Source organism: Crocuta crocuta, unplaced genomic scaffold, assembly GCF_008692635.1.
Source record: "Crocuta crocuta isolate KB4526 unplaced genomic scaffold, BGI_CrCroc_1.0 scaffold44, whole genome shotgun sequence".
Taxonomy (NCBI): Eukaryota; Metazoa; Chordata; class Mammalia; order Carnivora; family Hyaenidae; genus Crocuta; species Crocuta crocuta.
The window spans coordinates 1531929-1558536 of NW_027530179.1; the positions used below are offsets into that span (position 1 = coordinate 1531929).

The following is a 26608-nucleotide window of genomic DNA, read 5'->3' on the forward strand; positions in this document are numbered from 1 at the left end:
ACTATTTTTAGTTTCCACACATATATATTATTATTATTATTATTATTATTATTTTTGGAATGTTAGAATACCACAACACCAACTGCATTACATTATAGTTACTGAAGGCAAGTCAAGCTAAAACAAGGGTAAAATTTTATGGCTAAAAATATTCATAGCAGCAACTTTTAAAAGATGATTTTATTAAATCAAGTCATTGCACTTGGTCATTTTATTGCTACAGCAAAACAAGGCCTTTAATTTTTAACGCTTCTCATTTCTGATTTTAACTGATTGTCTCATTCTGTTCATACATTTCAAGTTTAAATGCAAGCATAAAATATTTACCAACAAATCAAGAGAGCACTTGGGTTTGTTTTTTTTTTCTGTGATCACAGTAAGAAGCATAAAAAAGAGAACCCCTCTGTTCAACGAGGCCCATTCTCTCTTCCTATCTTCAGACTTACATTTTGTGAAGAGGTAACAGCTTTATAGTAAGACCAAACCACTAAAGTTCAGTGGTCACACGCAAGCACACACACACAATACTCCTAATTTTGAAATACAAGTAGGAAAATTAGTAATATTATGTGTTTCAAAGAACAGCAAACCTAAAAAATACATTCACTAATAATTTGGCAATGACAGACTCCATGCTGCTCATCTCTAGTCTGTCATTTATACTCACTCAGGAAAAAAAATGATTTATTGCCAAATAAAGGCTATTATTACATACCATTTTGTGATATGAACTTTATGAATAAAAGTAATAAAATCCCCATATCAAGAGCAAACACTGGTAAACTGCTAGACTGAAGTAATCATTTTTCCCTTTGAGTTTGGCTTTCTTTTCTTTACTATTTGGTCAGTGGCAGAAAAATAGAGACACAATACTTTAATTTTCTAAAAGAGACACAGTATTTTAATCTTCTATTCTGAGGAGTATACAAAGCAAATACTCTAAACGTATTTCAGCATTCATGACCATCTTCATTTTATGCACTACTGAGAAAATGACCAAGAAAAACTTTAAGAATGGCCTGAAATCTGCAGGAAACTTCCCTCAGCCCATTATTCGGGTGAGGAGGGGCCACTTAATAGATTTTCCAGTCAGAAAGCTGGAGAATGATTCCTAGGCTACAATGTTTTTATTTCTACCTAAGGACTTTCATTAAAAGAAAATAAAATCTAACTTTTTAGCAAGAAGGAAATCGTTCATTTGACAAATCATTTAAAAACATCAGAACAGGAGTAAACAATTTTGTTCAGTAGTGACCATATCAGAAAAGCCCAAGGACTTCAAAGAGTTAAAATGTACATACTCAATGCACAATCAGGTTTCCCCAAAAGCACTAACATAAGTTGTGAATTTAACAGTAAGTAATTACTGGAATTTCTATTATTTTCTACTTCAATTCTCTTTTATATGACATAACATGGCAAAATTTAATTAACACAAGATTTCAGTATATAAAATTAAAACTTAAAGGGAAAATATTGGTTTGGTGGTTTAAAATAATACAAAATGGAAGCATTACAGGTGGCATTCAAGATCTGAAAGTCTTTGTTGTCATAAAGCTTAAATTCAATTTTTGTTTTGCAAATGAAAAGTCAATTTTTCTATTTTAATGTGAACCCACATATTTTAAGACATATTACCTACAGATACAACATTTTAAAACATTCAACTGTTCATAAGTGACTCTGAAGAAACTACCAATTCATCCATCTTATGAAAATGCATTTTGAATATGGCCAACTATATTTGGTTTTAAGTAAGCTGTACTGTTATGTTTTATAATATATTAACATTCTTTATAAAGTTGGTACCTTTATAAATGACAGCCTAAAATATCTCCACCAGTTAGTTTGGTCTTTTAGGTAATTGACACATTGTAAAACCTGAGTTATTTACATGATGATAATTTGTCAAAGTATGAAACATCACACTGAAGTTCTGAATGTTCTTAGTTTTGTTCTCCTTGTGTTATCATTATTAAAAATCAGAGGGAGGAGCATGAAGAAGTAAATCACAAGATCATGAAATGAGTAATATCTGAGCCTGTAAAATAAGCAGAAAAGTACAGCAGTAAGGCTGGTGTTTGCATATTACATGTGCTGTAGTTTCTAGGCACAAGTTAATGGTTAAATTGACATTTTTAGTTCCTTAGGCCTAATGAATTTTTAAAATATAGCTCATATTTTCCCAAATATAGTTAACGATCCAATACATTTTAACTAAATTCCTTTTATGAATCCTATAGTGCAAGCAATATAAAATATTCTAAAAGTTGAAATTATTCTGATTATTTCATTAGTTATCACTATATGCATGGGTGAGTAATCCGGTTTATAGCTAGGAAACTCCTATTTCATCACCCAGAGTATAAACAGCACTGCAAACAAACAGGCACAACAGTGTATCCTGGGTAAGAAGCTAAAAGTAAAAAAAATATATATACAAAGTTTATATCCCTTACATATTATGGGAAAAGTAGTGGCTATAATTACTATAAAGCTAATTTGTCCCTCTCAAATAGTATATTTTACAGATTATTTGTAAAGATATCACCATATTTATAGTATAGATCTCTTTAAAAATAATACTACAAGTTTCAATAAAAAAACGATTGTGAACTTTCCTTTTTATACAGATTCAGTAGTATTTTCAAGCAAACTAAAATAAAAAAAAGTTTGCAATTCCAGCACATAAGAATTAAGGCCTCTTTTTTTTCATATTGGCAAAACAAAATATATATAAAAAATCAACCCTCTCCCTACTTTTCTATAGATTATAGTTCAAATACTCATATTTATCAGGACATCAGCATTTGTTATATTTAAGTAACAAGTCAGGTGAAGTTCATAGTGTTGTTTCTGAATCCCTGGAACATTAAGAACACGGGTCCACGCCATTTCAAGAAGACAGGACTGCTTTTTTCAGCTTCTCTATTTCCACCTAAAATACAAAATGTTAAGTTGACAACAGATAAAATATCTTTCGTAAAGTTTCTTCATTTTATTCTGTCATTAAGATCCAATCATACATTTAAGCTTCCAGATTTTGATTTCCATTCTAAGATCCAATTTCTAAGGGTGTGACAAGTATAGAACAAGTTTAAAAGAAGATCATGTCACAGTGCAAGTTGCTAAATGGCAGGAAACAAAAGAAAAGTAACTATAGTTGTTTCAGTCAGAACAATGTTAAGTAATGTAGCTGAAAGAGCTATAAGAAAATCAACCCTCCAAAAACAAGAGAACCCTTGAAACAGAATGAAGAAATGTACAAGTACCTGTAATTAAACAAAGGGGGGCTATATAGAACTACAGAAACAATAATAATAAAGGACCAATTTAGTTCTATGTTTATCACTTACTACCTCTGTGATACTGGTAAATCACTAACCTTACTTGGTCTCACTTCCTTATCTGTAAACAGTATGTTCTAGATTAAATTATATTTAAAACGCAGGAATATATTTAAGATTCAGTCAATGTGCTGGAAATATTTTCACCTTTAGGCAGAATGCATCCTTCATTTAACTGAAATTCACAATTTAAGAAACTTAAGAGAATTAGGAATATTCATTACATGTTCACAATTAATTGTGAGCAGAATTATTTAATTCTGACACATAACAGCTAATGGAGTTGAAGCAAAAGATTCAATACCAAGCCAATGGCTCCATGCTAGCAAATCATCTGGAACTTGTACGGATAGGGTCTCAGGCTCTGATGCCTACAATTTTCTACTCCTCCCAAGTATATAAGGTACTGATCACCTCTGGCCTTTCACTGCATGCAAGAATATTTAGGCCTTACCTTCTGAGAGCATTCTCCCTGTCCCCAACATTGCATACTAATGACATATGGTATGGCTAACCTCTGACAAATAATTTATTATTAAATGATAAGCACTGTCATGGTCAAAATGTATGATTTCCATATGTTCACAATCTCTTAAGGGATTCTAACTATTCAAGAATGGTTTGTTAGTTCTGGGATCTTTCCTGATTATTATTCTTCAACTAACATGATAATATTAGCTAAACATTTTAGCAGCACTGGTTTGGGACAAGTCTTAGCCTGGAATGAGACAAAATACTTTCAATCTTCAGCCTGATGCGCTATTATCATCTCTAGCCCAAAGATATATTAACCAACTCTTCCAATTTTAATGAATGAGGATGCAAACAAAACAGGACCCCTCCCCTACACACACACACACACACACACACACACACACACACACACACACACACACTGGTTAAAGAGGGAATAGGGAAATAACCCTATGCTCAGTCAATAATATTCCTTACAGACTATTATCACATAAATTTAGATATCAAGCAAATGTTTTTATTACTAGAGTTTCTCTTCTATGTTCTTTTATGTTCCTTGTTCATCTTTAGTCTTTTTATCAGCCCTCAGGATAACTTAATACTATATGTTAACGTCACAGTTCAAAGTACTACTTTTAATCTTTAGGGAAATATAATCAAGAAACTTTTTTTTAAATGTCTTTTTATTTTCGGAGAGGAGGTGCAAGTGGGGGAGGGGAGGAGAAAGAAGGAGAGAGAGAATCCTAAGCAGGTTCCACGATCAGTGCAGAGCTTGATGTGGGGGCTCAAATCTCACAACTGTGAGATCATGACCTGAGCTGAAATCAAGAGTCAGATGATTAACCAACTGAGCTGCCCAGGTGCCCCAAGAAAGTTTTTTTTCATTTCTGAATTTCTACTATGTTACACTCTGGGAATTACTAGGAATTTAAGATGCTTGTAATATGTATGCTTTAATTTGACAAAAATTTATTAGCTATCTAATATGTATAAAGAGCAATGTGCTCAAATCTATGGACAAAGATGAAACAGAGATCTCCCTGAAACAGTCTTAACAGTCTACAAGATGGGCAAAAGTCACAGTGGTAACGTTACAGTGACAAGATAGAAAGTTATTACTCATTCATTCTTTTCAAAACTAAAGGACATGAATTTGGAAAGAGACAAAATGACTTTTAATCAGAGGATGACTGGTACTAACTTAATGAAGGTGACGGAGGTGAGCTTTGAGAATCTGTAGAACTTATGCATGAGAAGATGAAACAAAAGGAAAATCCAAGAAAATACAGTAAGAGCAAAAATTCAGACAAATTAAGTGTGGGGGACCACTGAAGATCAGGAACCAAGAAAAGAAAGATAAACTAGGATCAGGACATAAAAGACCTCATACGCTAAGTTGAGAAGTCTGAACTTCAATCGGCAAGTAACAAAGTTCTTGCAAGTACTGAGCAAGAAAGATTAATTTGAGATAAGAATGAGAGAAACTTAAACAGCTAAACAGAAGAAAAAGAGCATGGGAAAAGGACACAAATACCAGCAACAAAGAGATAAAGGTGAGGGAGTCAAGCTAACAACAGGCCTGAATGGGAAGTTTTAGAATGGAAGGATCATATCTGCATGACTTGAAAGGCAATGAAAACATCAACAGAAACAGAAAGTCAGAAGAGCAGTGAAGGAAGAGGGTGAGTGTCAAAGGGGACATACTAGCTGTTTTTTTTTTAAAGGGTACTTTATTTTTTTTTTAAGAATGTAACTTTTTCTTTTAATGTTTTATTTATTTCTGAGACACAGAGAGAGAGAGAGAGAGAGACAATGTGAGCAGGGCAGGGTCAAAGAGAGAGGGAGACAAAGAATCTGGAACATGCTACTGGCTCTGAGCTGGCTGTCGGCACAGAGCCCAATGCGGGGCTCGAACCCATGAACCGCGAGATCATGACCTGAGCTGAAGTCGGACGCTTAACTGATTGAGCCACCCAGGCGCCCCAAGGGGACATGCTAGTTCTGAGTTCACAGTGGAACATCCGTGGAGACCAGCAGCTGTTAACAGGCCAGAAGGTGGGAAAAGACAAATTAGATTCAGATGGGAGAGTCACAGAACTAATCATGATAGATTCTCTGTGGGCACAGGTAGGAAAAGAGTGAGCAGATACAGAAAGGAGGGCCAGGGGCAGTTCTGAAGGAAAATTTTACTTTGGTTGTTTCTGTTTTGCAATAAATGAACCTCAACTGAAATGTGAGAACTATAGTAGATCAAGCGGGCAGCTGGACCTGAAAGGGGGCTTTTGTTTTTTGAAAATGGGGAAAAAGAATATTTTCAAAGGAAAAGGGAAAGTGCCAATGAAAGGGATATATCAAATATAAGAGTAAAAATGGAGTTGTGATAATTTGCCAAATACCTTCACACAGATTAACAACTAAAGCAAAAAGGAGGTTAAACAGTGTAACTCAAGTTCAAACAGAATAACTTAATCCCTAAAAGTAAAGTTTCCAAAGTCTGGCTGTTTGTGTTAAAAATTTTAGCTCCGTTGCTGATTTAATCACTCTAAACCCTAGTTTCCTCACCCTTAAAACAGGAAGAATAATCCTTACAAGTTGATATACGTCTCCACTGAATATGTATAGAAGATGCGAAGACTAACTGACAGAGTTTAGAGCTGCAAGTCACAGCTATAAGTCAGAAGAGGGGCTCAAGTTTTTCTGAACAAGTTCTTTCTGTTTCACAATGATAACAAGAGAAATAGGTAAAAATAGGGAAGCATATGAAATACTTAAATACAGAATGGGAAGAGCCTTTGAAAAAAGGCAGAATAGACTTTCTTTGAAATATGCAGAAAAGAAGTGCACAAATGAAGACCAAAGTCAGTGAGGATGGAAAAAAAGTTAAGATAAAATAAGTGAAATTGTCAGTTATCAGCCGAGAGTGAAGGTGTTAACATTATGGTTATAAAGTAAACTCTCAGTGAGAAATCAAAAGTCAACAAATCTAGAGCAATACCATTATCAAACCCCCCTTGCCTCCAGATTAAAAAAAAAGTCAAAAAGTAAAAAAAAAAAAAAAGAAAAAAGTCAACTGTTAGAAAAAAGAGAAATAGCGTAAGAAAGCAATGTTGAGTGCAAAATATCTAGAACTACACACTTATGAGGCAAGAATCACATTTGTTTTATTTATGAATGTATATCTTATGCCTCGTGCACTGCCTAAGAGAGTTAGTGCTCAAAAATATTTGCTGAATGAATGAATGGAATGTGACAGGGAGTCAACAAGAGATTAATTAAATGGCTACCAAGCAGCAGGGAGTGTCCCACTTAGCATAATTTGTAGTGAAATCAATCACCTAGGTGGGATGGAAAAACACATCTAGTTTATTTATGTTGACTACAATCTCAATGTTAGGAGAAATGAATTACCTCTAGATTACTTCTCATTGCCTTCTCTTCTTCCAAATCCTTTCGTAGTTTTTCCAGTTCTTTCCTAAAAAACAATTTATTACTGTTCAGTCTTTCATTTAAACAATATATTTGACTAATGTTAACAGGATCTGTTAACCTGCCATACCAAAACATGGGGAAAACTTTTTAAAGAAAATAGCCATGTTGAGAAAAATGTCAAATTCACTAGTTGGAATGGTTCAATCCAACAGTTAAAAATTCGGCAATACCACAGCAAACCTATCTGTAATAAAGAAATTTTTAAGTGAATACAGAGTAGCTCATGATAAAATAAAAAAATAATAACTGGGCTTTATAAACAGTTTTCCATATTCATTTATCATGCAATTCCCAGGATAGATACTCTAAAGCCCAAGTAATCTGGCAATGTCAAAACATGTCACAGTACAGGGCAAATGATTTAACAGGGTTACCTGGATTTTACATTTCTCTATTTTTTTCAAATGAAACACTACATTTAAATTACCAAACCAATAAACAAAAAAACATTAGCCCACAATCCTTTTTAATTTTTAACGTTTACTCATTTTTGAGAAACAGAGTGAGACTGAGCTGGGGAGGGGCGAGGGAGAGGAAGACACAGAATCCAAAGCAGACTCCAGGCTCTGAGCTGTCAGCACAGAGTCCAATGCAGGACTCGAACTCATGAACCATGAGATCATGACATGAGTCGAAGTCGGATGCTTAACCAACTGAGCAAGCCACCCAGACACCCCAACAATCCTTCCTCCTTAATTCATGTTTTCATTTTTCTGTGTTCCCTTCTATCTTTTTAGATAGTCATTTTCCCTCCACAGCTATAAGTATAAGCTCTTTTCACAAAGTATTTAAAAATATTTCCATACTGGTAAAATTACCATATTTCTGATACCTAATGCTTGACACTCAAATATCCAAGTTGTTTTGTTTGATTAGTTGGGTTTTGGGGGAGATAGAAAGAATACGAATTTTCTTTAACATCATGAATATACCAGTATATCAAATTTCTAAATCAAAAAGTACAAACAAGTACAGACATTTTCAGCCTCTTGAAAATTATCTTCAAGAGTATTATAGAAATACTAGCTTGAGAAATACATGAAAATGCTCAGGAAGAAAGAATATAGAAGAAATGAAGTTTTAAATTATATAGTTTCAAAACTAATTTCTTCTGTGGTTTTAATGATTATAAAACTATGTTGAGAGCTTCTACTGTTTTCAACTGACTATAATTTTTTAAATATTTAACTCAAATTTATCTAGAGTTTATTTTGGTATATAATAGAAAATGTACTAAAATAGTAACTTTGTATTTCAAAATGTTATCACTAAATTAAATAATGCTTCCTTTTTTGAATTCTATTATTCTGAGTTTATTATACATTTAATTTATATCTAAATGAGGACCTATTGCTAAAATATTTATCCTGCTCTGTTTATTTATGTTTGTAATAGCATTACATTATTCTCATTATTTGCTTTTTGATCTGATAATTTTAGTACCACCCTCCTGTTTTTATTATTCTTTTAAAAATTATAAATATAAAATTTTTATGTAACACTGTTTCCTTTTTATAAGAACNTTTTTTTTTAATTTTTTAAAATTTTTAATGCTTTTTATTTGTTTCTGAGAGAGAGAGAGAGACAGCATGAGCAGAGCAGGGTCTGAGAGAGAAGGAGACACAATCCGAAGCAGGCTCCAGGCTCTGAGCTGTCAGCACAGAGCCCCGACGCAGGGCTCGAACCCACAAACTATGAGATCATGACCTGAGCCGAAGACAAATGCTTAACTGACTGAGCCACTCAGGCGCCCCTATATATCTTTTTCTAAAATAACCTTTCAACTAAAGAAATACATTACTATTATATTTGTTAATCTTTTCATGTCAATATCATTTAAGTCTTGTTAATGATTTGTTCCAAAGATTTTAGATTTGAATACTGAATGCATAAAGACCCTTTATGTATTTGCAAGCTATAAAGATATGATAATAAAACAAAAACCTTAGAACTCCAAGTCAGCTTAAGAAATAAGTTATTATTACCAGTACCTCTGATACTCAGAGACCCTAAAATCTACTTCCCCCTCTCTGTCATAGGAAGTTTTATAGTAATTATTTCTTTTCTTTCTAATTTTACCATGTATACAAATATATCTTGAAACACACTTAATGTTTGATTTTGCATGCTTTTTAAACTGTATGTAAATTAAATAATACTGTATCATATCTCTGACTTGCCTTCCCCACCCTCAACATTTTTCAGATTAATTGCATGTTGACATATGTAGTTGCAATCCATTTATTTTTTTTTTTATAGCAGAGACAGTGATCCAGTTACTCTGAAAAGTAAATATACATATAGATACACTCCAGATCCAAAATAAAATAGAACTTTTCCTAATATTTTAAGATTAATTAACCCCTTTCTTTGAGAAGATTTGTACCCTTAAATTATAGGTAAATATATACCTTTTTCTATAATCAAGCTACAAGATCAAATTTTCCAATTCAAGATTTTTGCAGAGAGAAGCATTTTTAATGAAAATTTCACTGAAAATATACTTGCTTATATCAGAAATTCAGCAGATTACATCTCTACTTCACAGGATTTGAAAGAATTCTCTACACACCTGTTAAGTAGTATTCAAAGAAAACAAGGGTTACTTACCCATGATCCTTTTTCAGCGCTTCTACAATGCACAGCAATTCAAGAATCTGAGCTCTAAGTTCATCCAAGGGATTTTTCTTCCCATCATCTGATTCTACTTTAGGTTTGATTTCCAATGGAGTTAAAGCAGCAGCCATATTTGGTTTAGAAGCACTTAAAGGTGTTGAAGGGTACACAGATGGCTGAAAACATAACAGAAAACGTTCTTATTTTGTTGCATTTATGTTTAAGTTCAAAAAATTTTTATAGCAAGGAGATAATTAAAATAATACTCCAAGATAAATGATAAATCTGAAAATTCAAAAACCAGTTTGATAATATTCACAACTGGTAAAACCACCAAACAACCAAGAATAAACTTGCAATCACTAGGGGTTTTTGTGAGAAATGTCAAGGGCTTTATCAATTAAAAAGAAAAAAAAGTGTAAAAGAAAAGAAAAATCTATTAGATTTATCTTATGAATGGTTTATTGAATGGAGCATCTAGAGGCAAGAATATATCAGCATTATGAAGGTGTTGTGGGTTTTTTTTAATGTTTATTTATTTTGAGAGAGCAAAAGAGTACAGGCGTATACACACGAGCAGGGTTGGGTAGAAACAGAGGAGGGGAGGGAGAATCTCAAGCAAGCTCCACACTGCCATGTGAGCACAGAACCCAACACAAGGCTCAATCCCATGAACCATGAGATCATGACCTGACCCAAAATCAAGAGAGGGATGTTTAACTGCCTGAGCCACGCAGGTGCCCCATCCCATTAGGGTTTTGTTTTGATTCTCCGTATTAAATATTCAAAGAGATTCACTTAAAAGTAATCATGAAGAATTTAGCAAGACATTAACATGAATCCATGGCCTGATGCTCTTGTACTATTTCAATAAGTAACAGGAAGTAAAATTTCAATCTACTGATGACAGTTGAGAGAATCAGATTAAGTGTATCTGATAAATTTGAATAGTAGCCAAATGAATGAAATTGAGGAGGAACATGAACTTAAATATAAGATGTGTATAGGATGTGATAATACTATCTTACATAAAAATGGCAAGTTTAGAAGAGTCTTAACAGCATGTAAAAAATGGGGAAAAAAACCATGTTATCTGCCCTTCATTCCAGGATATACTCAGTGCTTATTATGGTTCCAAACAAATTAGGTTAGGGATAAACAAGCGATGGCTTCTGCTACACAGAGTGTACGTTTAATGGGAAAATGAAAGATGAGGGCACCTGGGTGCCTGAGATGGTTAAGCATCCAACTTCTGTTCAGGTCATGATCTCGCAGTCTGTGCGTCAGGCTCTGTACTGACAGCTCAGAGCCTGAAGCCTGCTTGGGATTCTGTGTCTCCCTCTCTCTCTGTACCTCCCCTGCTTACACTCTCTCTCCCTTTCTCTAAAATAAATAAACAAAAAAAAAAAAAAAAGGAAAAGGAAACAGATAGATCTATGCCTTAAAAAATAGCTGAAGTATATAACATTTACATTACTCATTTACAATAATAAGGTCCTCTACAAAATGAGCTACAGAGAATAGTGACTTTCATAACTCAATTTTTTAGCAGGAATTATTTTATATCTTGGTAGAAATAATTCTTTTTTAAAGAGAATTTACAGAATGACAGGGTAGTTCAGTTGTTTAAGCATCTAACTCTTGATTTCAGTTCGGGTCATGATCTCCTGGTGCATAAGTTCAAGCCCCGCTTGGATTCTCTCTCTCCCTCTCTCTGCCCTTCCCCTGCTTGCGCATGCTCTCTCTCAAAAAAAGGAAAAAGATACCTTAAATTCCACAACTTTGGTGTTCACAAAGAATCCTATAAATTTTACAAACCTTGGGCCACAATTCACCTCACCTTTGGAGAGTAGCATGAATCCTTTTTAAATTCAGACGGCTTTAAATTGGCACTATCTTCTTCTTTTGGTAACTTCAAGATTTTTTCTGGGCTTTGAGTTGGCTAAATGATTTTTTTAAAATCAAGAAACAGAAAATACCAAGGAAAAGGCAATAAACATTTGGTTAATAAACTAAGTAACTTTTATCACTGTTTTTAGCAGCTACTGTTCCAGATATTCCATCATTGTTAACAGGATAGTACCTAATTTCAAGCTGAACAATACACTTGCATCTTTAAGATAAAAATAGCCTGCCTCCTAGCAACAAAAATTTTCTCTACTTAAGTTTTAAAAGGACTGTGCTGCTTAAGAGCTAATATATTAATAATAAAGCACTATCAGTGCTTTCCCAGGCAAAGTACAGAAAGCATAAAAAGAAGCTACACATTCAGATACCAGCATTAGTACTAACAAAAAACCACTATTTCAGAGGTAAAAAAAAAAAAAAAAAAATGTTCTCGTTCCTTCCTAAGGTGAATATGTACCACTCAATTCTAATTATTGTTGTTAGATGGGTAGACTACAGATACTGTGACCTCTTTTGACCCTGTGCTCTTGTGGTTATGGTCTCAGGACAATTCTTTATTCCTGATTCTGTAACCTTCCATTCCAAGCCTCTCTGAAATGAACATAACCCCGTATCTCGCTAAATATAACCAACTATACGCCACTTCAGTATAACATCTATCTTCCTGATTTTTAAACTTTGGTGGAGGCATAAATCCTCCCTCGTCCTTATCTTCAGAAGGACTTTGGCTCTGCTACATTTTTGTGTTTTACAACAGGAAGTATAACTCACAGAATGTCCACCATTGAAGCGTCCAGGTAACCTTCTTCCAGGCATTTTCGGTCTATTTGCAGTAAGATGTAGCAAGTTTTCTGAGGAAGCTATGTCATCAAAATTTAGAATATCTGGAGAAAAAAATTAAACATATCTACTAAGAGATAACTACATTTTAAAAGTTAAAAAGAATATTTCTGGATTTTTAACAAATTATACAATAAAAAGAGTACCACTAGGACTCACAAGTTAACCTGTGCTTTTCATATGCATTTGGAAAACACCACTCACCCTTAAAAACAAACATCCTCTTTACCGAATACATTTTATAAGGCTTTATTAACAACATAAAGTTCATATTTCTAATAGAGACTTAGACCTCAACAAAAGTTCTTATTGAAAGATATAAATCTGAACCAAAAATTGTGGTATCATAAAAAAGATTGTAATCTGAAGTCTTGCTTGTTAAAAAAAAAAACTTGATCTACTTCTTCACCTCATAATTGTTTATAATATATCAGAAGATTAACACATAAAATTTGTTTTAAATTTCAAGTAGTATCCTAATATTCAAATTTTAAGGACTCAACTGTATGTGGGACCCTGATGCTTTCCAATGCATTTCTCAATGTAAAGTGAAAGTATAATTTAATGGGTCTTATATGTGTGTATACATACATATGTGCACAGTGTTTTGTAGCTGGGAGTTAAACTGTTCATAGTTCACTGCACTACTGCTTAGACATTACCATGTTTAGGAACTATAAGGCAAGTTATAAATCTAAGGCAAACTGGGTATCAAGGAAAAACGCTACAAGGATCATTCACATGTTTCCCCACCATCAGAGGCTGGGTGACTTTTAATCCAGTAACTTGGGTTTAAGGAAAAACCTATGTAATTCGTTTCTCTGAAACAATGGCATATAATATATAATATCTTCGCTTTTTCTAGATGATCCAGAAAACCTTGCTGAAGAGGTGACCTTTAATTTGAAGCCTAGAAATCTGTTAAGTGATCCAAGTATCCTAAGGATAACTCCAGACACTTCCATGGCCAATATAATCTTCCTTCATCCTAGATTCCAAACTAGGGATATATCAATCACAGTCAAGATTAACTGATATGGCAACAGACATCTTTGGTTTAGTCTTCGAGGTAAAAAAAATTCTGTATATTACCATTGCCTGGATATTTATAATGCTTTCTGAAATAGTTAAATATCCAAACTCAGTGATTTGTTCTTTCTTAAAAGATACTTAAAGATAATTACCATTACTCCCCTCAAAGCTTATTCATCACTTTTCATATTCAAAGTAATTTAGAAAAAAATTTTAAGGCTTAACAAAGGTATCACTGTTTGACAATATACATTTTATAACAAAAATTTAAGTATTTGTTGATTTCTGTTAATTCTTTTCCATCTTCACATTCTGGGACTACTCTGTGTGTTCTAACTTATATCTAATCATGAGGTTAATACATCATAACAGGTAATTGAATGAGTTTAGTTTTGGTCTTGAGCCTTTTGATAATTATTCATATGTAATTATAAAATATAACAAACCATAATCAGAGACACAGTGGCTTTAATGGCAAGTGCATTATATAATGTGAAAGACCTTGAGTTTAAATATATTTTTAAATATTTCATTTTATTTGTAAGTTTCATAAGAAAACCAATATTAAAAGATGTTAAAAATATGCTGTAGTTTGAAGGTTAAAAAATGCTGAGGGCTGCCTGGTTGAGCATCCCAACCGATTTCAGCTCAGGTCATGATCTCACAGTTCATGAGTTCCAGCCCTGCATCAGGCTCACTGCTATCAGCACAGAGCCCGCTTTGGATTCTCTATCTCTGCCCCCCCTCCCCACCCCATCTTTCTCTGCCCCTCTTCAACTCGTGTGTGCTCTCTTTGAAAAATAAACAATAAAAAATAAATGCTGATCCACGTGTGTACTGACAACCTACACAAAAATCTAGAAAAGTACAATCTAGTAATTTTGGCCTGTGAAGATTATTTTCAAATGCATATTTAAGCAACTTGCAGAAAGAAAAAGAAACAAACAGAAATACATAGGAAGAGATGAAGAGAAACGAAACTGAAAGGATAAATAAAAGGAAGATCTACTAAATTATAGACCATGCTCATGTAAAAATGCCTTCCATATGTCCAATTTGGGGCTACAGCACCAAGTCAAATAATTTCACTATTCTAAAACTCTCTCAGGTCCTCCATTTAAGCCATTAGGTTAGTAAAATAAAACAGTGCACATTTTGGACTCCTGACTACTTGAACACATTTAAGTTGACCTAAGAGTCTTAAGAGTGGATTCATACTGTACACATGGCATGAAAGGCATGACAATCACTTAACTCTTACAATTTCGTTGTCACTCTGTCAGCCATTTACATTTCTACATACTGCCTAAGAAGATATGGAATTTTAAAAAGTCAAAGTGAAATATCAAATTTTGGGAGAAAATAAATGGACTTTTACAGTTTCCAATTTAAAAAAATTTTATCAAAAGAATACCTTACACTAATCAGGAAAAATTTTCCAACATAAGTTTCATTTTATTTTCAAATGGAAAACCAAAAGGGTTAGAATAGACAGACAAACATGTACACTTTTAGTACAATTACAAATAAAAAATCAATGTGCACCACCTATTTATACTGAATATATTGTTTTGATTTCTTTTATAAATTGTCATCTTACCAAAATGGAGAAAGGTAGGATAATTTCCTGACACGTAAGAAGGGAAACATGGCAAACAGGCTAGGAAACAAAATCTGGAAAGAAAAGTCAAGGATAGGAATGTCTAGAAAAAAGACTAAACCAAAAAAATTATTTTACAAAGCAGGAAAAAGGAACAGTTGTAGAATGAATAGAACCATTTCAATGTTTAGCACATACCTACTGCAGTTTATCTAAACTTACATAAGATGTGTGTTAGATTTTAGATTTATTGTCTTTCAAAAGAAAAAACAATGACTAGTATTAATTTCAACATACCATTAAGTAGAAAGAAGCCTTTTTAAAATTACTCACTGAACACCAAGACAGCTTCAAAAAGGATTTTTAGTAAAAAATTAGAGGTCAGAATAATAAATCAATATTTAACATATCAGCAACTCATTAATATAGTTAGAACTAAAATTAAACTACCTTTCAGTCAAGTTTTAGTCTCCAGCATATGTCAGTAATTACAATGAAAAGCAATTTTAATTCTATGATATACTAAAAGAAAAATAGGACAAACAGTATTTTTAAATATCTCACTATAAAAATACAACTTATGCAACACTTAAAATCACATAATACATAAATGAAACTTCAATTATGCTTTATATGCTATTCTCTATAAAGATATTAATACAATAACTTTAATCTCTGCTCTTAATCTCTAGGTAAATTCCACATTTTGGGGTGCGTTTTATTTTTGTGCCCTAATTTAGATACAGACTCATTTTTATAGTGTGTAGCACTCAACAAGTAGGCATCTTATTAGAAAAATTCCACCTTAAATTCTTTCTGGAAGAAATAAATGAATATTGGTAAAGTAATTCAAACAAAATAGATCAATTATCAAACAAAACTGAAGAGAAAGAATGTCTCACTATTTAAGAATGTAACACTCTGGATCAAATAATGTTATATATCTCTAAAATCTCCTTTTAACCCAAGAAGAATTTATCACAGAAAACCAAAAAGGATAAAATACTATGCTATAAGAATACTTCATCAGCTGTGGTTTCTCATTGTAATAGGTATGTTACCACTAAATTTTCTATCTTATATTTTAAGACTAATTTTTAAGTCCATTTTATGTCCCAGAAAACTTAATACTTTAGAAATATTTAGACCATGTGAACTTTATAATTAACCAATAGTAGCAGCGAGATTATTCAAAACCAATTTTTGATTGTTTGAAAAAGAGGTGAAAAAATGAAAACATGGTTCTAACAACTATGCAATTTATACTACCTTATATGTGAGAATATATACTGAAGGACATTTATTTTAAAAATAGCTTATAAACGGCTGTATATACAGGAAAATCATATCTGAGAGTAGTGTTAGAGATGTATGTCCTCTACAGATAAGAGGAGAAACAGGAGATGGGATTAATAACAGAAGAAAGGAAAAGAATGGAAATAACATTTTATCATAACTTCCATGTCAAATACTCTAATAGGTATCACAGATACATTGGAGAAATTGTTATTTAAGCGAGAAAACAGATTAAGAAACAAGACAATGATCAATGAGCTAATAATTTAACATCCACATTTTAACAGCAAATTCAGTATACTTGCTACTGTATCACCACCTGAAATTATTTTATGTAATAATGAGATTCTAAGAAGATTTTCATGTATGTTTTAAACTTTCTGAAACATGTTAAAGGGCAAGTTTCATATACTATTTTACAGATTTAAAACCTCAAACTGAACCAAACCTATAAATTAAAATATACCTAAACCTAATGCCAAATTTGAAATTATCTGATGCAGAACTGTATTTTTTTAAGGTGTCAATATCTCAAAAAAAGATTTCAAACCCTTTTATACTACAAACACTAAAAAGATACTATTCCAATAAAAAAAGGAAATGAGGAACAGCCTGAGTTGAAGTTTGAAACATGAGCTATATGCTATCAGAAGCCAGGCCTTTAGTTTTAGAATAGTACTTGCGCCTAAAATAATACCTGGATATAACTCTTGCTCAGTAAATATTTTCTATGTAATATAAACAAATTTCCAAAATTTCCAGGCATATCTCATTTTATTGTACTTTGCAGATATTACTTTTTTTACAAATTGAAGGTTGGTGGCAACCCTGTCTTGAACAAGTGTATCAGCTCCAGTTTTCCAACATTTCCTGTCTCCATGTCACATTTTGGTAATTCTCACTATATTTCAAACCTTCTCATTGCTATTATATTTGTTATGGTGATCTGTGATCAGTGATTTTTGTTTTACTCTTATAACTGTAATGAACTGTGGCTACAGAAAATGCTGAACTTAATCTGTAAATGGTATGGGTTTCTGACTGCTCCATGGAGAAGCGGCTTCCCATCTCTCTCCCTCTCTTTGAGCTTCCCTATTGCCTGAGACACAACAACACTGAAATGAGACAATTAATAACCCTACAATGGCCTCTAAGTGTTGGAGTAAAATGAAGAGTCACACATATCTCGCTTTCAGTCGAAAGTTAGAAATTAAGCTTAGTGAGGAAAGCATGCAGAAAGACGAGATAGGCCTAAAGCTAGGCTAACTGTGTCAGCCAGCCAAAGTGCATATGCAAAGGAAAAATTCATGAAGGAAATTAAGTGTTACTTTAATGAATAAAGAAAGCAAATAGATTTATTGCTGATAGGGAGAAAGTTTCAGTGATTTGGACAGAAGATCAAATCAGCCACAATATTCCTTTAAGCCAAAGCCTAATCCAGAGAAAGGCCCTAACTCTTCAATTCTGTGAAGGCTGAGAGAAGTGAGGAAGCAGCAGGAAAAAAAGCCTGACGCTAGCAGAGGTTGGTTTGTGAGGTTTAAGGAAAGAAGCCATCTCCATCACATAAAAGTGCAAGGCAAAGTAGCAAGGGCTGACGTAGAAGCTACAGCAAATTATCCAAAGATCTGGCTTATTTATGAAGGTGACTTCACTAAACAACAGATTTTCACTGTAGATCAAACAGCCTTGTATTGGAAGAAGATGCCATCTGGGACTTTCATAGATAGAGAGGAGAAATCAATGCTTGGGCTCAAAGCTTTAGAGGACAGTGTGACTCTCTTCTTAGGGGCTAATGCAGCTGGTGACTGTAAGCTGAAGTCAATGCTCATTTACCATTCTGCAATTCCTCAGGCCCTTAAGAATTATGCTAAATCTGGGGCTGCTAAGTGGCTCAGTCAGTTAAGTGCCCGACTCTTTGATTTCAGCTCAGGTCAAGATTTTGCAGTTCATGGGATCGAGCCCCATGATGGGCTCTGCACTGACAGAACAGAGTCGGCTACAGACTCTCTCTCCCTCTGCCCTTCCCTGCACGTGTGGGATCTCTCTAAATGAATGAATAAATAAACTACAAAAAAAATTACGCTAAATCTGTGCTCTATAAATGAAACAATTAAAAGGACAGCAGCACATTTCTTTACAACTTGGTTTGCTGAATATTTTAATCCTATTGTTGAGATCTACTGCTCAGAAAAAAAGATTATTTTCTAAGTATTACTGCTGACAATGTACCTTGTTACTTCCCCAAGAGATCTGATGGAGATATACAACAAGATTAATGTTGATTTCATGCCTGCTAATCACATCCATTTTGTAGCCCAAGGACCAAGGACTAATTCTGAATTTCTTCCAACTTTCGAGTCTTATTATCTAAGGAAAAAAACTTCATAAGACTACTGCTGCCCTGGATAGTGATTCCTCTGATGGCTTTGGACAAAATAAATTAAAAACCTTCTGGAAAGGATTCATGATTCTAGACGCCACTAAAAACAATCAGGATTCATGGGAGAAGTCAAAATATCGGCATTAACAGGAGTTTGGAAGACACGGATTCCAACTCTCATGGATTACTACTATACAGGGTTCAAGATTTCAGAGGAGGAAGTAACTAAAGATTGGTGGAAATAGCAAAAGAACTAGAATCAGAAGTGGCGTCTGAAGATGGGACTGAATTGCTGCAAATTCATGATAAAACTTCATGCAAAGAAAGTGGTTTTTGAGATGGAAACTGCTCTTGGTGAAGATGCTATGATAATTATTGAAATGACAAGAAAACATAAAATATGAGATAAACTTAGTTGATAAAGCAGAGAGGCAGGGTTTGAGAGAACTGACTCCAATTTGGAAAAAAGCTCTACTGTAGGTAAAATGCAGTCAAACAACATCATATGCTACAAAGAAACTGTTCATAAAAGGAGAGTCAATCACTGTGGCAAACTTCACTGTTGTTGTATCAGAGAAATTGCCACAGCCACCTCAACCTTCATCAGCCACTACCCTGATCAGTCAGCATACATCAACACCAAGGCAGGACCCTCCACCAACAAAAGGTTATAACTTGCTCAAAGCTCAGATGATGGTTAGCATTTTTTAGTTAAAGTATACACATTTTTTAGTCGTATTGCTATTGTACACTAAACAGACTATAGTATAGTGTAAACGTAACTTTTGTTATATGCAGTGGGAAACCAAAAAATTCATCTGACTCGCTTTACTACAATATTCGCTTTATTGCATGGTCGGGAATGGAACTCTCAGTATCTCTGTGGTGTATGCCTGTGTGTTTTCTGAACTTAACTGGGTGGTAAGTGTAGAACACCAAAGGCAGCCTGATAGTGGGAGGAGTACAGTACAACCGTTTGGAAGTCAGCTGTTAGTCTCTTGTCCCTACATATGTCTCGGCTACTCTAACTTACTTCCTTATTCATTTGAAGAAACAAAAAAATTAGGAATTTGCAAACTCTGTTCCACACAGTCTCTTTGTCTTTTAATGAAGAATAAATAATGACTATGGATAAAAGAAAAACTTGGGACCAAACAGTAAAAAAAAATTGAACTTTACAACCACCAATAGTTTGACATTATTACATGTGTTATTTCTACTAAAAATGTAGCAAAGGAAACAAAGCTTGCTGGTGATTATATATAGAGCTTTTTTAAAAGATGAAAATTTATCTTAATTTACTTACTTTTCTAGTAATTTCCACAACCTTAAGACAACTAAATAAAGCAAATGGTCAAGAATGCTATAAAGCATCAGAAAAACACAGAAAATACAGGCTCTAAATATTACTCTTTCAGCTCCCAAAGAGACTCATCAAAACGTAAGGCGTCTGTGATAAAGATTGCAGAGAACTGCAGAATTTCCAAAAACAATACAAATGGATTCTTTTATTTATAAATTTAATTTAAAAGTGTGAACTTTATCTGTTTTGCTCAACTATTATTTTTGAAAACATATTTCTAACTATACTTTAAATCAAAGAGAAAATAAGTAGAAACTGACAGAGGTTTAGTTTTTACTACTGACTTCAATAAAAATAGGATATTTTTTGAAAGCCTTTTATAAGGAGGATTTATTTTTGTTTTTATTTCACTAACAGTAAACAACAATTTTAACCAGATAAAACACACTAAGTATATTTGAGTGAATGTCTCTAAAGTATAATCAACATCTCACTTTCCAGAAATTATTAATGACTATGGCTTCAGTCAGAGCAGGCAGGAGCCAAATATAGGATGAAAGGATATTTATAAAACACCTAAATTAAAAACTGCAGCAGGCCATGCACAGGTCAGAGATTTTCCATCAGCAAATGACAATATGGAAAAATAATAAAATCACCTACAATCTTCAAAAGGTAGTTAAGTAGCGTATCTTACAATCCAGTGACAAAAATAATCTAAGCGTAATTGACCTTTAAGTCTGAATGTATTTATGAAATGTTAACATGAAGGCTAGAAAATGTTAAGGCATTAAAACCTTTAAAAGAATATCATGAACACTTTACGTGACTTAAAGAGTTCTCCTTTGATTTACATGATCTTGGACATGTAATGTGTCCATAGTGTGATTACTGTACATACAAAACAGCATCTGTCTTTTGGGATAACTATAAAGATAAAGTAAGAATACAGATGAGAAAGTGCTTTGAAAATGTAAAAGAACTAAAAACAAATGCAAAGTACTAACCAATAACAATTACCACAAAGTAATGACTGTGCAATATTTTAATACTGAGACCTTTTCAAAACTTCTCTGTTCCAAGTTTTCCACTTTACAACTAAGAGGTAGAAAAGACCAGGAGACAAAAATGATTGATGGGTTGAAAAATCTGTCCTAAAAGTTAAGGAACAACATTTAACTAAAGAAGTAAAGCTTGCTCACTCTCTTGGGGCGCCTGGATGGCTTAGTCGGTTAAGCATCTGACTTTCGCTTAGGTCATGATCTCGCGGTTCGTGGGTTCGAGCCCCGCGTCAGGCCCTGTGCTGACAGCCAGCCCAGAGCCTGAACCCTATTTCAGAGTCTGTGTCTCCCTCTCTCTCTGACCCTCCCCTGCTCACGCTGTCTCTCTCTCTCTCCTAGAAATAAATAAAAATAAAAAAAAAAAAGTTTGCTCACTCTCTCACACATACACTCATACACACTCACACTCTCTCTCTCTCTCTCTCTCACACACACACACACACACACACACACACACACACACACACACACACACTGCATATTTTCCTGAACTGGAAACAAAAGTATCTTGAGATAAAGTGGAGAAGTAAATATAATCTTCAATATAATCTAGTGTTGGCATTAAAAATCAATGGAATCAAGTATTCTTCCCCATTTACCTTCTTTTAGTTTTATTTTTCTATACCGGCTTCATAGATTTTAAACAAAATTTAATGAATTTCCACTGTATCTATCCAGACATAAAATGCATGCAGAAATTTCTTAAAATAGTTTCTGAAAACTGTATTGGCAACTTTTTTTAAATGCACCACATTTCTACATGTTAACTTACCTGTTTCTTTAGAGCTCCTAACTGTAAATGAATCTAGGTCTACTGATTTTGGTCTAAGTGGTAATGGTTCAGAATCTAGCTTTGGTTTTGATACTGGCTCAGTTTCAAATTTTGATGAAATGGTAGAAACTTCCCCATTGATCCTGAAATGAGAAAATCAAACATATGTAGAAATAACTTGTATGTGAATCATAACCATTTTTAATATCATGAATTAATGACACTAAAGATATTACAGCATAATAGTAATTTTTCTTTGTTCTACAATATTGTTTCTATAAACATAAACCTCCACATTAAGATTAATCACAATACAATCAGAAATGTAAAAACAGCCTCATCTGTGTATTCACCTAGTACAAATATAAAGTGAACATTTAACAGAGAATCATTACAGTCTATAGAAAAAAATCTGGACAACAAATACTTTAAAAATGATTTTGAGATTTAGAAAAGCAGGTAATCAATAATAAACCTGAGATAAAGTAAATTAGTAAAAATAATTCGGTGTAACTTAAAATTAGGTAAAACTTACTTGGCTATGGGAGGTGGTGGAGGAACTGGCTTTTCAGGTCGCTTTGGGTACACTGTTCCAGATCTCAATAAATTACTGGCTTTCGTGGGTGGAGTGGGCTTCTTGGGTGGGACCTGCGGAGCAGCTGGCTTAGAAGGTTTCTGTTCCAGGACTGATTTTTCATCTGATTGTTTAAAAACATTTAGTAAGTTATTAACAATCAAAATTATTTAGGTTTTTCTATTTCCTAAAGCTAATGTCAGCCTGGAAACATGTGAAACAGAAAGAGACATTATTTGTGCATGTGTAAATACCTAAAAAAACTTATTTTGAGGGCACTGTGGTGGTTTAGTCAGTTGAGCGTCTGACTCCTGACATCAGCTCAGGTCATGATCTCACAGTGGTAGGATGGAGCCAGCTTGGGATTCTCTCTCTCCCTTTCCTTCCCTCTAACCCTCCCACCTTGCACTCTCAAAAAAAAACAAAAATTTTTTTTTTTTAAGTTTAGTTTGGTGAGAAAGGGAGTAAGCTTCTCACAACAAATAATGCCTGGTTCTTACTGTTTTCCCAGCATCCTTTGTTTTTAGGGGTGGTATACTACTGAATTCAATCACATGATTTTACTCTCAGCAGAAAACAATATTATCTACTCTTAAATCCAGACCAAGTTTCTGAAACTGAAGTACAGGAAACTAGTGACATTTAACACACTTATTTAAAAATAATCACAATGACAAAGAAAGTTAAGAAAAACAGGCTAGCTTGATTAGTCACATTTGAGAAATATAGGCATGTACTTATAATCCTCACAACTGTACTAGGAATGTATTAACACAATTTCATTTTTTTCCAGTTTATTAACACCATTAATAAACCCTATGAAGTAGATAAGAAAATATGCTGGAAATAAACAACACAGAGAACAGTTTTATGCCATGTTAATAAAAACAATTTTATCACCAAAAAGGCATGGTACTATATATAATGACATACTTGATTCCCGATCTTTCAGGTACTAAGTATTAAAACTGACACACATGACTCTTAAGTACAGTGAACAAACTGGTGGCTGCCAGAGGGTAAGTGGGTGGGGACATGGGCAAAAGAGATTATTTTTTTAATTGACACACATACTAGATGTGTGTGCACACACAGGTGCACACATACTAGATATTCATGATACACAGCAGTTGGCAAAAATGTGTCTAACACATATATCCAAAAATAAGAAACTCTTAAGTGCAATACTGAGTAATTTTCAGAATTTACTTCGTCTTTGTAAAGAATGTCTATCACAGGACCACAAAGAAATTCATGAGATTTCATATCAATAGGAAACAGGTGATTATGACTCTTAAACAAATACTGCAAGTCACAGGTAAACCCCCTCATTCAAATTAACAGATTTAATTTAACAATAATGAAAATACAAATTACCATTGTTTCAGTTTTATTATTTATGATTAGTTTCCTTGAACTATTTGAAAATATAGCATAGTCTATTAAAACCATGGTCATCATTTGGTACAAAAATCCATTTTTATATGGCCTCAAAATAAACAATGCATCGTATAATTATATCATAATCATATCACCCAATTCTAACTATAAAGCAAAATAGCCATTTGTATCAGTTATTAACAGTCAACCAAATTTCTAGAAAATATTAAGAAAGATGTTTTATATAAAATATCAGGAAAAATACTGAAGGTCAAATAAAAGTTCACTGATTGACTGAACATACTTCTTTTAACAGATACATAAATAACAGCTTGAAATCAATTCAACTGTGTAGTCTATCCTAAAGAATACATTTAATATTCATGGAAATCAAAGGTGACAAAATTAAGATTCATCATTCCTAGTATAGCCATGACTAAATCAACTATAATATGTTGATTTATCATATGCAACGGCAATATACTAGGTTTTATTTCTTTTTATTGAGGTGAAATTCGTATAACATAAAATTAACCATTTTAAAGTGAAAAATTCAGTGCCAGTTAGTATATTCACAATGTTGTATAAGAACCACTTTTATCAAATCCAAAACTCATTACCCCAAAAGAAAAGTCTGGTTCCCATCATTCAGTTTCTCCTCAGTTGCTCCTCTACCCACCCCTGGCAACCACCAACCTCCTTCTGTCTCTACAGATTTACGTATTATTTGCATTTTGTATACATGGCCTCATACAGTATGTAACCTTCTGTGTCTGGCTCATTTCCCATAGCATAATGTTTTCAAGGTTCATTCTCAATGTAGCATGTATCATCATTTCATTCTTTTTTGTGGCTGAGTAATATCCACTATATGTATATAACACAACCTACTCATCTGTTGAAGGCTATCTGGGTTTTTTCCACCTCTTGGCTATTATGAACAATGCCATCATGAACGTTTGCATGCAAATATTTGAGTATCTGAATTCCATTCTTTTGGGCATTTATCTAGGAGTGGATGGATCATGTAGTAATTCCACGTTTAACTTTTTGAGGAACTACCAAACTGTTTTTCACAGCAGCTGAAAGATTTTACGTTTGTATCAGCAGTGTACGAGAGGTCCAATTTCTCCATGTCCTTGATAACACTTGTTATTTTCATTTTTATTTCATCAGTACAGCAATCCTAGTGAGTGTGAAGTAGCTCACTGTCATTTCCCTAATAATTAATGATGTTGAATATCTTGTCATGTACTTATTAGCCATTTGTGTATCTCCTTTAGAAAAATGTCTGTTTCAGTACTTTGCCCATTTTTGGATTAAGTGGTCTTGCTGTTGAGTTGCAGTAACTCTTTATATATCATAATACCAAATCCATTATATGTTCCTGATACCAAATATAGGATTCATGCAAATATTTCCTCCCATTCTGTGGCATTCTTTTTACTTTCTTTATAATGTCCCTCGGTGCACAAAGTCCTTACTTTTACTGAATTACAATTTAACTTTCTCTTTTTTAATTAATAAACTGATCTTCAATTACATCCAAGTGTTAGCATGTAGTGCAACAATGATTTCAGGAGTAGATTCCAGTGATTTTTCCCCTATGTATAATCCCCAGTGCCCATCCCAACAAGTGTCTTCCTTAATGCCCCTTACCCATTTAGCCCATCCCCCCACCCACAACTCCTCCAGCAACCCTCAGTTCTCTGTATTTAAGAGTCTCTTATGTTTTTATATTTTTGCTTCCCTTCCCTTATGTTCATCTGTTTTGTATCTTAAATTCCTCATGAGTGAAGTCATAAGATATCTTTCTCTGATTAATTTCGCTTAGAATACCCTCTAGTTCCATCCATGTAGTTGCAAATGGCAAGATTTCATTCGAGTGCCGAGTAATACTCTAGAGTGTGTGTGTGTTGTGTGTGTGTGTGTGCGCGCGCGCACGCCACTAACTTTTTTTATTTTGTCTGAGCTTTTGGTGTCATATCTAAGAATCCATTGTCAAACTCAAGGCCATCAACATTTAGCCCTACGTATTCTTATAAGTGTTTTAGTTTTATACCTCTTAATTTAGGTGAATGATCTATTTTCAGTCAAATTTTGTATATGGTATGAGGTGGGAGTTTAATTTCATTCTTTTGTATGTGGATATCCAATTGTGCACAGTAGAATTTTAGTTTAGGTAGAAATCCACAAAAATCAAGAGGAAATTTAAGAAAAAAAAAAGTCTTATGTTATTTTTTCAAATGCCCAATGGAAGAAATATGTCAGATACAGATGTTATCTTGTGAGATATAGAAGCCAGCTAAGCATCCATCAAAAGACAAATGGATAAGGAAGATGTGGTGGGATGCATGTATGTGTGTGTGTACATCCGTTAAACACATCCCATTAAAGAAACAGTTTCCTACTCCAAGAGCATAAAAATACCAGTTTATAGTATCTTGCAGAAAATTTGTGGCACCGCCATCCACATAGAACTGACGTTTTTAACACTATACATGAGGCCATGTATACTGTAAGGTAGGTATAAGTC

The 26608-nt window shown here is 33.6% G+C and overlaps 1 protein-coding gene across 2 annotated transcripts in view; it reads right to left on the reverse strand.

Annotated features, from left to right (window-relative positions):
- Window positions 1-162: 162 nt before the first annotated feature.
- CD2AP (CD2 associated protein) overlaps window positions 163-26608 on the reverse strand; it is a 128326-nt gene continuing 101880 nt past the window's right edge. For both annotated transcript variants that reach the window (XM_077764827.1, XM_077764826.1), the window contains exons 12-18: window positions 22654-22816; window positions 22119-22261; window positions 12606-12718; window positions 11767-11868; window positions 9921-10102; window positions 7230-7293; window positions 163-2938 (exon numbers count right to left, since the gene is read on the reverse strand). In XM_077764827.1, coding sequence (XP_077620953.1) covers window positions 2897-2938; window positions 7230-7293; window positions 9921-10102; window positions 11767-11868; window positions 12606-12718; window positions 22119-22261; window positions 22654-22816 — 809 coding nt within the window. In that variant the 3' untranslated portion in view covers window positions 163-2896. The remainder of the gene's footprint in view (window positions 2939-7229; window positions 7294-9920; window positions 10103-11766; window positions 11869-12605; window positions 12719-22118; window positions 22262-22653; window positions 22817-26608) is intronic.